A 13,225-nucleotide genomic window follows, 5' to 3' on the forward strand; every position below is an offset into this window, starting at 1 on the left:
TGTTCTTGTATGTAAACAAAAGTGCAAAACATCTTAAAGACGTTAGCCAGACAGTCAGGGATGGTAGAGGTTTGTTTTTCACATACATATATACTACTACTGAATAGTGCTTTATGACATGAAGTGACAGAGCATTTGGATGTTCAGCTTTTACCGTGCACAGTGTGCAGGGGTGAAAAAAAGAAGGAGCAGGGGGCAGGGCAGCCTGAAAAGTCCCATAAGTCCATGAAGTCCATATTAGATTATCAGTAACTTAATAATCATTACTTAGTATATGAGCTATTAACGACAAACTAATGCTATATAAACACAGCCACAAAAACAAAGTTAGCTCACTAACATACCTCTGACCAAGTGGTCGCTACAGACACGAACATCAGCAGACTCTGCTCCTCCAGACCGCAGACGTGGGTTTAAAATCCACTGTTTATGGCGTTGCTCTGTGAGCCTTTTACATTTCAACGACAATCTTTGGTACTCTATAAAATCTCTTTTCCTTTTCTCGGTTAAAATGCAGCTGTAAACGACACAAAACATGAGCATTTTGATTCTCAAACTACTTCACTTCCTGCCCTCCATCAGAATTTTGCGCTCTCATGATGCAGCAATGTGACATCACGTGAAAGCAACCAATTCTTGAGAATTAAATTATTTTGGGCGCCATCGTTCAAACGGCCAAATCTTCCTCAAATTCTATTATTTGATTAACTATTATCATATTTTATTTACTTAACTATTATTATTATTATAAATTGATTTCCATGTGTATGACACCATTGGAAAGCTTAGAAATCCCAATTACAGAATCTGTAACGACTTGTTCCTGGTTTTGTCGTGGTCAGTCACATGTACCTTGGGTTTAAATTCTATGAGTCGAGCACACATTTGTAACCTTAATTTCCATGATCTTCTTTAATGCAAATGCAGCCTGAATTTGTTTCAGAAAACAAAGCATAGCATGATCCTTTTTGATTCACTCTCCTCAAATCCATCAATCTGCAGCATGTTCAGTCAAATGATGCTTTCATTTGTGATCTCAGCACCCTCAGTTTGGCACTGAACTATGTTTCACTGCCAAATATGACATTGTGACACCTGGCAAGAACCGTGGAGAGTAATGGCACTTCACATGTTGCCTGCGGAAAAGTAATAGGTGAGCCAGGGTTTGTTTGTGGACGAGCATGAGGTGGTCTGTGTGTGTGTCCGTCTGTCTGTCTGTGAATGTGGTAAACCAACCTGCTTCTTCTTAGCATTTGATGGCTTCGGGGAGCCCATTACCTGTCTCTGCAGAGAGCCTTTGAAACCCAAATTAGAAGCCATGCGGAGCGCCTGCTCTTCTTGCAAGCCTTCAATTATGTCTATGGTTTCCTGTAAGATTTCAAATAAAGAGGAAGAAAAAGAGGAAGATGGGGAAAAAGAGGACATGAGCCAGAGAAACAAGAGATGCACGACTCTAGCATGACAACAAAGGATGTTGACATGGGCAAACAGCAAAAGCAAGGACTTTTATTGTTCTCTAGGGAGGTAAAGCTTAAACAGAAAACCCTAGACTAATTAGTAATCACATTATGACCTCAATACTCCTTTCATACGTGGTAAAAGTGCTTCTTTTGTCTATGAATGTTATTTGTTACAGTGATGCAAGGTGAGGTGGAGGACTGGTGAGGCACAAACTCCTCTGGAGTTGAATGGATAATTTTATGAATTAACCTAACGGAAGCTGAAAAATTTAACATTTTTGTTTTGAAATTTAATGTTGTATTTTTAAATGTGTAAATAGGGAGCAGTTACTTCCTTGTGCTTATACTTTTATTACATTTTATCCTGATTTTGCAAGAAGATATTCTTGTATGTATTGTACAGTATGATCTTTCACTTAAATGGTACGAGTTTGAATAGAATTTATAATAAACATTCTGATTCCTATTTAATATCAACTTTCAACCATGACTTTTAGTTGTTTTAAAAGCATTTGATTATGCTTTAATCCAATCAGGGGTGGAATCACTAAAGGTTAAGGGGTATTAAAATGTGCGCAAACATCACTTCACGCGTAATAAGCCGTACAAACCCCAGGAAATCATGAGTGCATGCCTGCTGCACGTCGCAATGCGCCCTTAATCCATTTAGCGTGTTTCCCTCTAATACATATGTATAGTAGGCAAAAAAAATGGGAGCAGGACATGCAAAAAATTAATGCAGTGGGTGCAATGCAATTCATCAAATCTGGAACTGTTTGCGGTGACTGTTTTAGCGCCGGAAAATAGTACGACGAACAAGCTGAAGCAAACACACACACGCGAAGATCCGCTGCAGTAAATGTTGACACAAAACACAGCGAAAATGGAAAAAAGGGCTCCAGTTAACCTTTCTAGTATAACGCTGTGGTGGAGACAGGATGCTGTGTGCGCTATGGACGCACTGCTTCAGTGATGTTTTGACCGTCAAACTCTGGTGTGTTTATTTAAATAAATAGGGCAGTCTCCACCACTTCTGCACCTGCGCTAATCATTGCTGCAATTTAGTGAATTCAGGAAACTTTGTCACCAAAGGATTTAGGGACGCAACTGGTTTACCACCCTTTATTTCAGATCTTAGTGAATCCGCCCCTCAATGTTTTAGCAATACAATAGTAAAAAAAAACAAGAATTCCTATCGTAAGGTCAAATTTACCGTAATTTCCGGGCTATAAAGCGCACTGTTTTATTGGCCGCATTACAATAATTTAACAATTTTCTAAGAAAAATCCACACAAATGCCACAACCTAACATAGGCCACACTCTAATGGCTGATGAGGGTGCCCTTCAGACAACTCGGCCAATCAGAACGGTCAGGTAGGAGGGCTGCTCTTCTCAAGTTAGGTTTCACGGAAATGTCCGTGTTTCAACTGATAAGTTTTCTTTACTACATGAAGTTTCCTCCTCACTGCCCCACATCTACATATCAGTCCATTTACAGCTTTTTATGGTCACTTTTTACTGGAACTAGACTGATACACAGCTTCGTCTGCTACCGAGGAGCAATCACAGCGAGTCGGACTCTGAGTCAGAATACGGACGCGATCGCTTCTGAACAAATCCAACTTGGTGATTTGACAACTTCATGCTGTTATGCTACTGTTACAAACTGTCTGACTTTTACTGTAGACAGAGCGGAGATCAGAACAACCTGGACACAGCCTGTATCCAGGTTGTTCTGATCTCCGCTCCGTCTGTCCGTCCTCCTCACGGAAGCGTCTCAATCAGCCTCAGAGTCCAGAACAGCGATCAATCCTGAACAAACCTAATACAGTGATTTAACAACTTCATGCTGTTTATTCTTCTATTACAAACTGGCTGACTTTTACTTCATCCACACTGCTGCTGCTGCAGTGGGCACTCGCTCGCTCTCCACGTCGTTGCTATGACGAGGTGTGCGTCATGACAAAATGAGTGATAAGAATAATTCAGTGCGAGCAAGAATGATTTATTGTTAACAATTTTTTTGTTCCACCTGGTGACAGAGCTCAATTTTTTGGCAGCATGAAATTTATAAAACCGAGAAAAATCCACAATTTAGCCGCGTCATTGTTTAAGCCGCAGGGTTGAAAGCGTGAGAAAAAAGTAGGGGCTTATAGTCAAGAAATTACAGTACATGATTTTTTATATTTTTGGGGATGATCTCTCTTTTATTAAATAAAAATAAAAATCGTGAGTAGTTTTAATTCATATGCCGTTGGGGGTTTAAAAGTCTTGTTTTGATAATAATAATTCTAACAATATTTTGGCTTTTTTTTTCCTTTACAAGCCATTGTATTGTATTGATTTTGTTTAACCAATCTGATAGATGAGTTTACAATCACAGCTATTAGGTAGTTTGCCAAGTGTTGCAAAAAATAAATGTGTCAAATCAGATGCAGCACCAATAATACCAGGCTGGAGAAAAGCTTTTTTGGTTAATATTTTATTTAATATTGAAGTAATGACTTCAATGTTAAACAAAATCAGTGCTTAATCCATTAAAATGTCTACCCAGCTAAAACCATAACTAATCAAATAAAGAGTGCATCTTTGTGCAATGAGCAGGCAGAATAACTATACAGTTCTTTACCAAATACCTTCCTGTGTGGAAGCTTCCATTACACACACACATAATAGTAGATGGTGTGTAATCATGACTGCAAACACAAATTATTTATTTTATTGTTAATGTCACTTCCTGTCAGCAGCAGTTTATTCCACATACCTGCCTTAAAACTGATCTGCTATGATCAGTAACTGATGATTACTAAAAAGATGGATTATGTAAAACAAACAAGAAAAACAAAAGAGAGGCCTGGTGTCTGCACTGTTTCAATATTGTATCCAACAAATTAATCAAACACATTTTAGCAAGCTCGTAACTTTGTAAAGTACACCTCTTTGCAAAGGCTTTCTAAGTTAGTCTTAAGTATGTCCCTGAATTAGTACCAAGTTCAGAGATTACTGGTATTTCCGTGGATTGAAAATTGGTAAAACAACGGAAGCAGACAATTACAGACGAAATATTGTGTCTTTTAGAGTGACGTCATATCACGGGGAATAGTCTAAAATACACAAAACCAAAATGCCATCAAACGAATCCCTGTCTACCTTGTCTGATAAAAAAACACAAGAAATGATGGGAAGAATGACATAAAAACATGTTTTCATGAGGGTGGAGGGCCAGAGAAGGATGGTGATCGCACTCGCAATACAGTTCAAGTGACATGACCATTTGTCAACAAACCAGTTGTTTGTGATGGATTCCAGTCTTGTGAGTGGAAATTTCTACCTTAAAGAACAACTTTTTAATGACATACAGGCACAGTTTGAAAAACGTTACCTTCAGAAGAAGCTTTAAGTCGGACAGGTTTGAATTTAATAAAGAAGTTCAGTGTACCCAACTAAATATAAAAAAAATTAAATATCAAAACATTTATCTCAACACAACAAGATCATTTTTCTTTTTTCTGTTTCATCCGTGTCCTTGCTCTGCATTAGACAGTGGAGAGCACAGCAATCACTTACCTTAAAGATGAGTTCTGGGGTGCTGGCAGCCACCTCCTCAATGTCCATGCCGCCCTGGGGGCTTCCAACCATGACAGGACCATTATAGGCTCGGTCCATGAGGATTGCAAAGTAGGTCTCGCGGCTAATGTCTAAAGCTTCGGCAACCATCACCTAGACATGAGACGTCAGGAGAAATGGAGGGAAGGTTGAGATACCAAACCAGTTCCACTTTAAGCTATTCTTCTTGGAATGTATTCTTCACATTAAACTAGAAATAGAACGCTACCAATGGCAATGACTAATAAGTAAGTAAGTAAACTTTATTATATATTATAGGGCTTTTCACAGGTAAAAACCACAAAGTGCAGTACAAACATTTCAGAGTCAAACCATCTAAAGAAGACATAGACAAACAGTCACAAATAACAGGGGAGACAAAAACGCAAGACCTGTGGGTCGCCAAGGGCATTGGAGACACCCTAAATTTAGATTAAAAATGTGAAATACAACAAACAATAGGAGAGATGAGGGGAAAAAGCTGATTTTGAACTGAGTTCCCTAAAGGGGAGTAAAGTACAAGACCAGGAAAAAACCTCTTTGCATACAAAAAACACAGTCAGGAAAAACACACAGTCACGAAAACCATAGCACGTGGGCAGGATGGAGAGGGTGGTGAATCTGGGGAGGGGTATTGGGGACGAGGGCTGGGCAGAGAGGGGGAGAGGGTGGAGGGCCAGAGAAGGCGTAGACACAATAAAACTTTGCTCTCCTCTGATACAGTCAGGTGTTATGATTCAGAAGACGAGAAAGGAGGAGGACGGCGTGTCAGATCTGTAAACATCCCTGGTGAAATTGAAACATCCTTGAGCTGGCGTAATGTTGGAGGCCAATTGTTGATAATGAGCTGTTTTTGTTTCAGGCTAGCATTCTTTTCAGTAGCCTTGAAAGTCCTGGTCACAGTAAAATCCAATAGTGTGGGATCAAACAGCAATTGGCCGAGACATCCTCTCCATCCTTTCCAAGATCGATTTGATTCCATGCAAACGTTCCAAATTAGCCCCTTGCTTACTTCTGAGTTTGGTCATCATGATATTCTGAGAGTTCAGTGCCCTGCCCTATCCTTCAGAGATGACTGGCAATCTTCCCAAAACAGCTGCCAACATAATACGGATTTTACGATAGATCAGAAAGCCACCAGCTCCAATTAGCAGCATCCCTGCTAACATGATTCCAATCATGTAAATATCCAGGACATCCTCACTGGAGAGTAAAGCCAAGCACACAACCTTCCATCGTGTATCCAGCTGCAAACGGACACGCAGGCTCGCCTCGGCCAGGTCTTCTTATTAAGAAAATTTGGTCAAATGCATTAAGTGACCAGCTGACCAATTCCATAGTTTTGGTTTTTGGATGAATACAGAGAGAATCTCCCATTAGCTTCAAAAGACAGCAGCGAAAACAAGCAGCAAGGGCAGATAGGGGAGGAAAGCAGGAGCAGAAAAATGTGACCGCCTTTAAGAATAGAAAAATATCTTCAAAGGTACAGAATATTTTTAAATAATCCATACACAAAGGTGAATGAGCAGGAATCCATAGATTGTTTGAATCTATGGCAAACAACTCAGAGGAAATATGTTGTGGAGCGCAATGGTGAGAAGACAGAAAGGATATTTAAACTGTATCAAACAGAACTCGTGGGATATATGGGAGAACACTTAATGGAAATAATTCTATCACATCGGTCTTATTGTGTTAAAGTCTGGAGAAACACATACAAAAGTAACCTACAAAAGTTATGTATTTTCAAAAAAAGAATAATAAGGATCATAAATGATGCAGGATACCTGGATCATACTAAACCTGCTTTTTCTAAGTCTAAAGGACTTAAGTTTATGGATTTGATTAAGTTTAAAACATCTCAAATTATGTGCAGAACTAAATATAGAACACTGCCAAAAAATGTATTCCAATTTTAATCTTCCGGACAACTTTGAACAGCATGTAAAATCTCAGTTTGTGGGGTATCCCTTTGGAACAGCTTAATATTAAACTTAAAACTTGTAACAACATATATACATGTTTTTATTTTTATTTTTTATAACCACATCTTATTAGATCTGTACAAAGACTAGAATCTTATGGGTAGGTGTTCTTTGTGAAATAGCTTGGAAGTAGGGGCAGGACTAGATAAGCGATAAGCTTTCTTCTGCCCCTTCTCAAACATTGCTTTATATTGTTTTTTAATGTTTGACATAATAAATAAATCAAAAATCCAAACCTAGTTCAGTGCGGGGCTGTTTAAAGCTGATATCTGGAGGATGAAAAGAGAGGGAGAAAATTCAAAAGCGCATGTCTCGATGTCCCTCCCTAAACAGCTCCACTTCCTCGATCCTGCCTCTACCAGAAGCCATGCCTCTACAGTTGTGTGCACACATCGCGTAACATAACAAGGTCGCACTGGGTTGCAATGATATAGGTCTATAGGTCATCGTTATTCTTCTGGCGATTTCTGAGGTAAAAGGCAAAATCATATGATACCTGTTTGCTGTTGTGACGCGTGGTCTTGTTTCCGTGCAATTTACACTTGCGCAGTCACTTTGACAGTCTCCGCTACAGGAAGTCGAAGCCTATTGGCTGGGCGATCGCGGCACGATTTTCTATTTGTATAGGACGAAGGCGGGACTTATATACATTGACGTATATGAATGACCACCAGCAGTAGACTATAGTAAAAGACTAGTTAGGTATTTTTTTGCATTTCAAAAGAATCATACATAAACAGATTTCTCAGAAACTCCAGATATCAGCTTTAATAATCCATGTACCATTTGTTCTTTGGTTATTCTGTTTTAAAACCAAAATAACAAATTAACAGTGTGGTTGTTTTGTTTTACTGACTTAAAACCAAAAAAGAAATACAGAAAAATCAAAAACCAGACAAGCAGCGTTTTTCTGTTTTAAAATGAAATCCTCTGTTTGGGTGATATTTGGGTATTTACGGGGAAACTATGACAGAGCTTCATGTTTTAAGCTCACCATATAGGGTGGACCCAAACACGGGGGAGGACTCTTACTCCATGACAAAGAAAAGGAGCACAATTACACATCACATTACTGATGAACTGGCGCCTCATGCACAAAGGCTTGCGTGAAAAATGGTGTGAAAAAAGCGTACGTCTCAATCCAGAGACAGGCGTACGTTCATAAAAATTCAGATTTTTAAATCTATGTGTAGGACTGGATCAACGCACCCACAGTTCGCTGAATGCTTGACTGTGGGTGTGTTAAGGGGTGGGAAGCAGATTAAGGAAGAGACGGAAAATGCTATACTAATACAACTACTAATAATAATAATAATCGAAAAATATGACATTCTGATTACGCACATCAGACTGAATGTTTGTCTCTGTCCTTCATCTGATCATCAAACAGGCAGTGAATGTGTAACAGATAAATGTGTAAATCGCTTTGGTACTAAAGCGATATACTGTATAAGTGAAGTCTGTTTACAGATACGTCAAACACCAACTCCGTCGCCACCTGCCACCCGCCTCCGCCTGAACCCCCTCAGGCACACACGTCACGCGCTGGTCGGTCGTGGTGAACAGTCTGTTGGAGTGTGTGCTTGTGTGTGAGGCTGCTAGGAATGTGCGATATTTTATCGTTTATGATTTATCGTCAAAAATAATCTCACCGGTAAGAATAATAATAATACAGTATATAAACGATACAGCATAGACCACTACTTGGTTAAAACCAGATAACCATCCAACAAAGTGAATTAATCCAAGTTCCTCCGTCAGATCCACCCAAAGTTCCACGAACACGGGGACAGAGATGATCCTGGAGCAACGATTATGAACTGGAAACTCAACTAAAGCTAACTATGCTAAGCTAACACACCGACACACAGACTGGGCTAAGAGCTAATGCTAACCACTCCTTATAAGGAATAGGCCAAATAAAAAGAACACGTGTTACTGTCATAAAGCCACAGAGAGTCATCGATTTGTTTATGGTCAGATTTATTACTTGTATGGAAGGATAAAAGCTAAACATGTCACATGTTGTGTGAAATAAATGTTAGCATAAATACTGATGTCACTATTCATCCGTCCAAACTTGTGAAATGCAATATTTTTTAATTATATTTCACGTGTTCACAAGACAAAGCTGGTCCCATTAGACTAATGTAACTCATAGAGATTATTACACCTAAATATATTAAGTGATTAAATCATCAGCTTGATCTGGTTTAATTATAGAAAATCAGAGAGTTATTTATTAACCATAACTTTATGTAACTCATAAGATGAATGAAACAAGATTCAGCAACAGTAAAAACACAGATGGAGTTATTTGTGCTTTTCTTTTTTTAGAAAATAATTTCATTTTAAGTGAGGAAATAAATGAATTACACGCAATAACACTAATAGTGATCCGCATGCACTGATTTTTAATGTGTTGATGTATTCAAATGTATGTGTTCATAAGGAACCTGTTTACACTGTAAGTTGGGAATTGTTTTATTTATTTATAGTTTTTTTTATTTATCGTGATGTTTATCGTTATCGTGATAAATACCAGGAATTATTGGGATATTTTTTTTAGTCCATATCGCCCATCCCTAGAGGCTGCTAATGACGGCTGGGCTGAAAGCGTTAACAAAGTGTTCAAACGTGTCTGTTACTCAGAGGACAGCTGGTACCACCAGTAGGAAATCCCAGTGCACAGTGCTCTGACAGGTAACGAACAACATGTGGCTGATTCAGATTAGACAGATAAAACTTACTAAAAACGTGTAAATGATACAGGTCAACAGCAGCTCAGAAGTTCATGTGTGAATGTATTACATTATTTTGGTTATGTGCCTCATAACACCACCTCAGGAGTTGACGTGAAAGACCTCACATTTCCACGCTCACTCCAGTTTCTGATCATCAGAATTTTGCCGTGGATTTTGACGTACGCACGTTTTTGAGGTTTTGTACATGAGGCCCCTGGTGAATTTAAACGTTATTAATACATAAATAAATCAAAACATGATATGTGATTAAAGGAACCAGAGGTGGTGTAATGAATCTATTGTTCTTCAGTGATGTTGGCATGATATTCACAGGTTCAGATTTCCAGCATCAATAACTCTTTAACGAAACGTCATCGACACAAATTGTACCTCTTTCCCATCAGTGTGAGGTGGATAACATGCAAAATTTATCAAACGCAGCAGAGTAAAAGTCCTCCCTGTCTGTGGGTTCCCTCTGTGTGATGAGCTTAAAACATGAAGCTCTCATCCATAATTTCCCATAAATATCCAAATATCACACAAACAGAAAATTTATTTTAAAACAAAAAAACACTGCATGGCTGGTTTTTGATATTTCTGTATTCCTGTTTTGGTTTTAGGTCAGTAAAATAAAATAACCACTGTTTATTGGTTATTTTGATTTGGTTTTAAAAGATTGGAGGGTAAACAGATACTGGTAAATGGAATTTGTGTTTTCTGAATGTAATAGTGGTTTGAACAAGTGCAGCACTGTCTACCAGTCCAACTATTCTTTTATTATCTTCTTGATTTCTTCCTTGGTCGGTGCCAAGACAGTGAATCTATATGGATGCAGAGGTGCTGCCCTTTCTGCTCTGTTCTTCCTTGCTCTTCGATGTAGGAATCAGGACGTGTTGAGGGTAGATGTGAGCTGCTCTGACAGGTTGACAGCTAATTTCTGGCCATCTATTGACACACCAGGTTCTAACTACACTGCTACTGTACTTGGTGCTTCCTGTCTTTTAAAAGGGTATTTTTGGGGGTTTTTATACACTACAGGCAATGTTCTTGCCTTTAGAATCATCCTGGAGGTCATGTCTTCTGATTGTCAAAGTCCGATTGATATGCCTTCCTGCCTGGAAGATTTTTATTTATTTTTTAATCATTATTTCCTATAAACTGACAGATAGCTGTAACAATGAGGATGCAGGGAAAGACAATGGTGGACAAGAAGGATGAAGAAGATGAATAAAAAGCCGAACTTAGACACTGAGAAGACATCATCAACACCTCAGAATGTGTTTTCTGAGGAAGGGGCATGCTGCATACCAGCAGAGAACATGATATTCCTGCTTGTTAGTAGCACATAGAAACTGTTGTTTACCAAACACTTTAAATTCACAGTGGTCCCGCTTTAATGTATGTAACAAGCCACAACACTGAAACAACAGTGAACACAAAGGAGGATGGCATATGTTGCACCTGGCAGCTTTACAGACAGTTGCATGACGGGACTCAAAGTGTCTGAATTTACAGGTTAGACAAAAAAATGCAAAGCACATCAAGCTTTTTCTGTAAGTGTGTACAGAAACTTACCGTATTAACTTTCACTCCATCTTTAGGCGTCTGTTTGGTCGTCAGGTTGAAGCCCAACATCTGTTTGGCCAGCTCCCCAACTACAACAGGGCTATTGAAATATAAAGGTCAGAAAAAGCTTGTATTTACATTTTATTATGCACTGAAAATACATTGAATAACAAAAAAGGACAGTGAATGAAAATAGGAATAAATATTAATGTCATATATATAGTAAAAGCAACCAAAATCAGCAAAAAGTTAAAAATACTGAAACTGGCCATATAAAAGAGGATCCATACTGTGGTATAGACAGTGTTTATAACAATCTCATTCATTCTCATTGCCCTCTGCCTAATTTTGTGAAGCCCCCAAAGTAAATGCACTCAAAATGACTCAAAAAATGCACAAAATGACAGAAAAATACACAAAATGACTCAAAATATACACAAAATAACTGAATACACATATACACATGACTCTTAAAACACAAATACATTTACAACATGAAAAAAAACAAAAAAGTAACAAAAATACTCAAAAATGACAACAAAAACACATAAAAAATATGCAACTTGACGTAAAAAACCTACAAAATAACAGACAAACACACAAAATGACAAAAGAAATTATTCCAAAAATATAAAAAAAACCCTTGTTGTATGTTTCCTGTATTAATGCTCAGATTTTTCATTATTCTAAATGCTGACATAATTGTTGACTTTGTGGCCCTCGGATCAGAAAAACACATTTTTTGTGGCCTCTACTGTGATATACGTTTCCCCTCCTTGTCTTGCAGGACCAAACTAAATGCAAATGTTTCCCTTCATTATAGAAAAGCAATCATTATTAGGGATGCACCGAAATTAAAATTTGTGGCCGAAGCCAAAGCTGGATAAAATATAAACGCATGGCTGAACACCGAATAATACTGAATACCGAATATGGTTAAGTTTTTCACATTTTTTTTTAATAGTGCATAAATAGCCTAGAAAAAATTTTGACTTTTTTTTTGAAAGTAAATGTTTATTGAATATTCTGACATTTTTCAAACATTCTAGTAGCCTTTGTTTTACAAAAAAAGTACAACAAAGTTTTTCATTAATATTAGCCCTTCAAAAAAAACAAAACATGCATTCCAAAAAACAAACAAACTAAAGTGCATTAAAGTGGAGGTATGATGAAAAAAATCACTTTAGAATGGTTTTTCTACAGTGATAAACAACCCTTTAGCCTCATTCAGAGGGCCAAAGTTGGAAAAAGATCTGTTTCCTCCCTCCCTTGTTATTCCACATTATGTTAAAAAAAATCAGCTTTAAACGGGAGAGTTGGATTTTGCCCAGGTTGGCAGGTGATGTCACCTAACACGCCTCCTAGAATGTAAGCTCCTCCCTCTCCAACTATCCAACAGCTAAAACAACACTGTTGTTTAATATAGAATATATATTGTACTTTATTTCCATATATGTAAATACAAACTGCACTACTGGACGCCCAAACTGCACTACTTTTTTCTGCTGCAGATCGTGTTGGGAGTCGCTGCTTGGAGCCACGGACCCATTGTTTACACACATCAGCTGTTAGCACTCCGTGCTACTGCTATACCAGCCTATGCAGCGAGACCTGGTGTGGTATAAATCACTGCACGTTGTTTGATTGCGTCATTGCGTCACACACTACCATTCGGCCTTGCTTTTAACTCACTAAACCGGAGGCCGAATGTTGCTTTTTTTGAAATATTCGGCCGAATAAATTCGGTGGCCGAATATTTGGTGCATCCCTACTCATATTGATCGTATTGGATTAGTAAATTATGACAGTGAAGCAGGTAGATTTCTTATATTATTTCTTATACCTCAAGTCTGGAGGTTACAT

At 38.2% G+C, this 13,225-nt stretch overlaps 1 protein-coding gene across 1 annotated transcript in view; it reads right to left on the minus strand.

Annotated features, from left to right (window-relative positions):
- suclg2 (succinate-CoA ligase GDP-forming subunit beta) overlaps nt 1-13,225 on the minus strand; it is a 179,348-nt gene that overhangs the window by 102,654 nt on the left and 63,469 nt on the right. The window contains exons 4-6 of the mRNA XM_028447646.1: nt 11,372-11,462; nt 5,029-5,181; nt 1,279-1,368 (exon numbers count right to left, since the gene is read on the minus strand). Coding sequence (XP_028303447.1) covers nt 1,279-1,368; nt 5,029-5,181; nt 11,372-11,462 — 334 coding nt within the window. The remainder of the gene's footprint in view (nt 1-1,278; nt 1,369-5,028; nt 5,182-11,371; nt 11,463-13,225) is intronic.

This window comes from Gouania willdenowi, chromosome 5, assembly GCF_900634775.1.
Source record: "Gouania willdenowi chromosome 5, fGouWil2.1, whole genome shotgun sequence".
NCBI lineage: Eukaryota > Metazoa > Chordata > Actinopteri > Blenniiformes > Gobiesocidae > Gouania > Gouania willdenowi.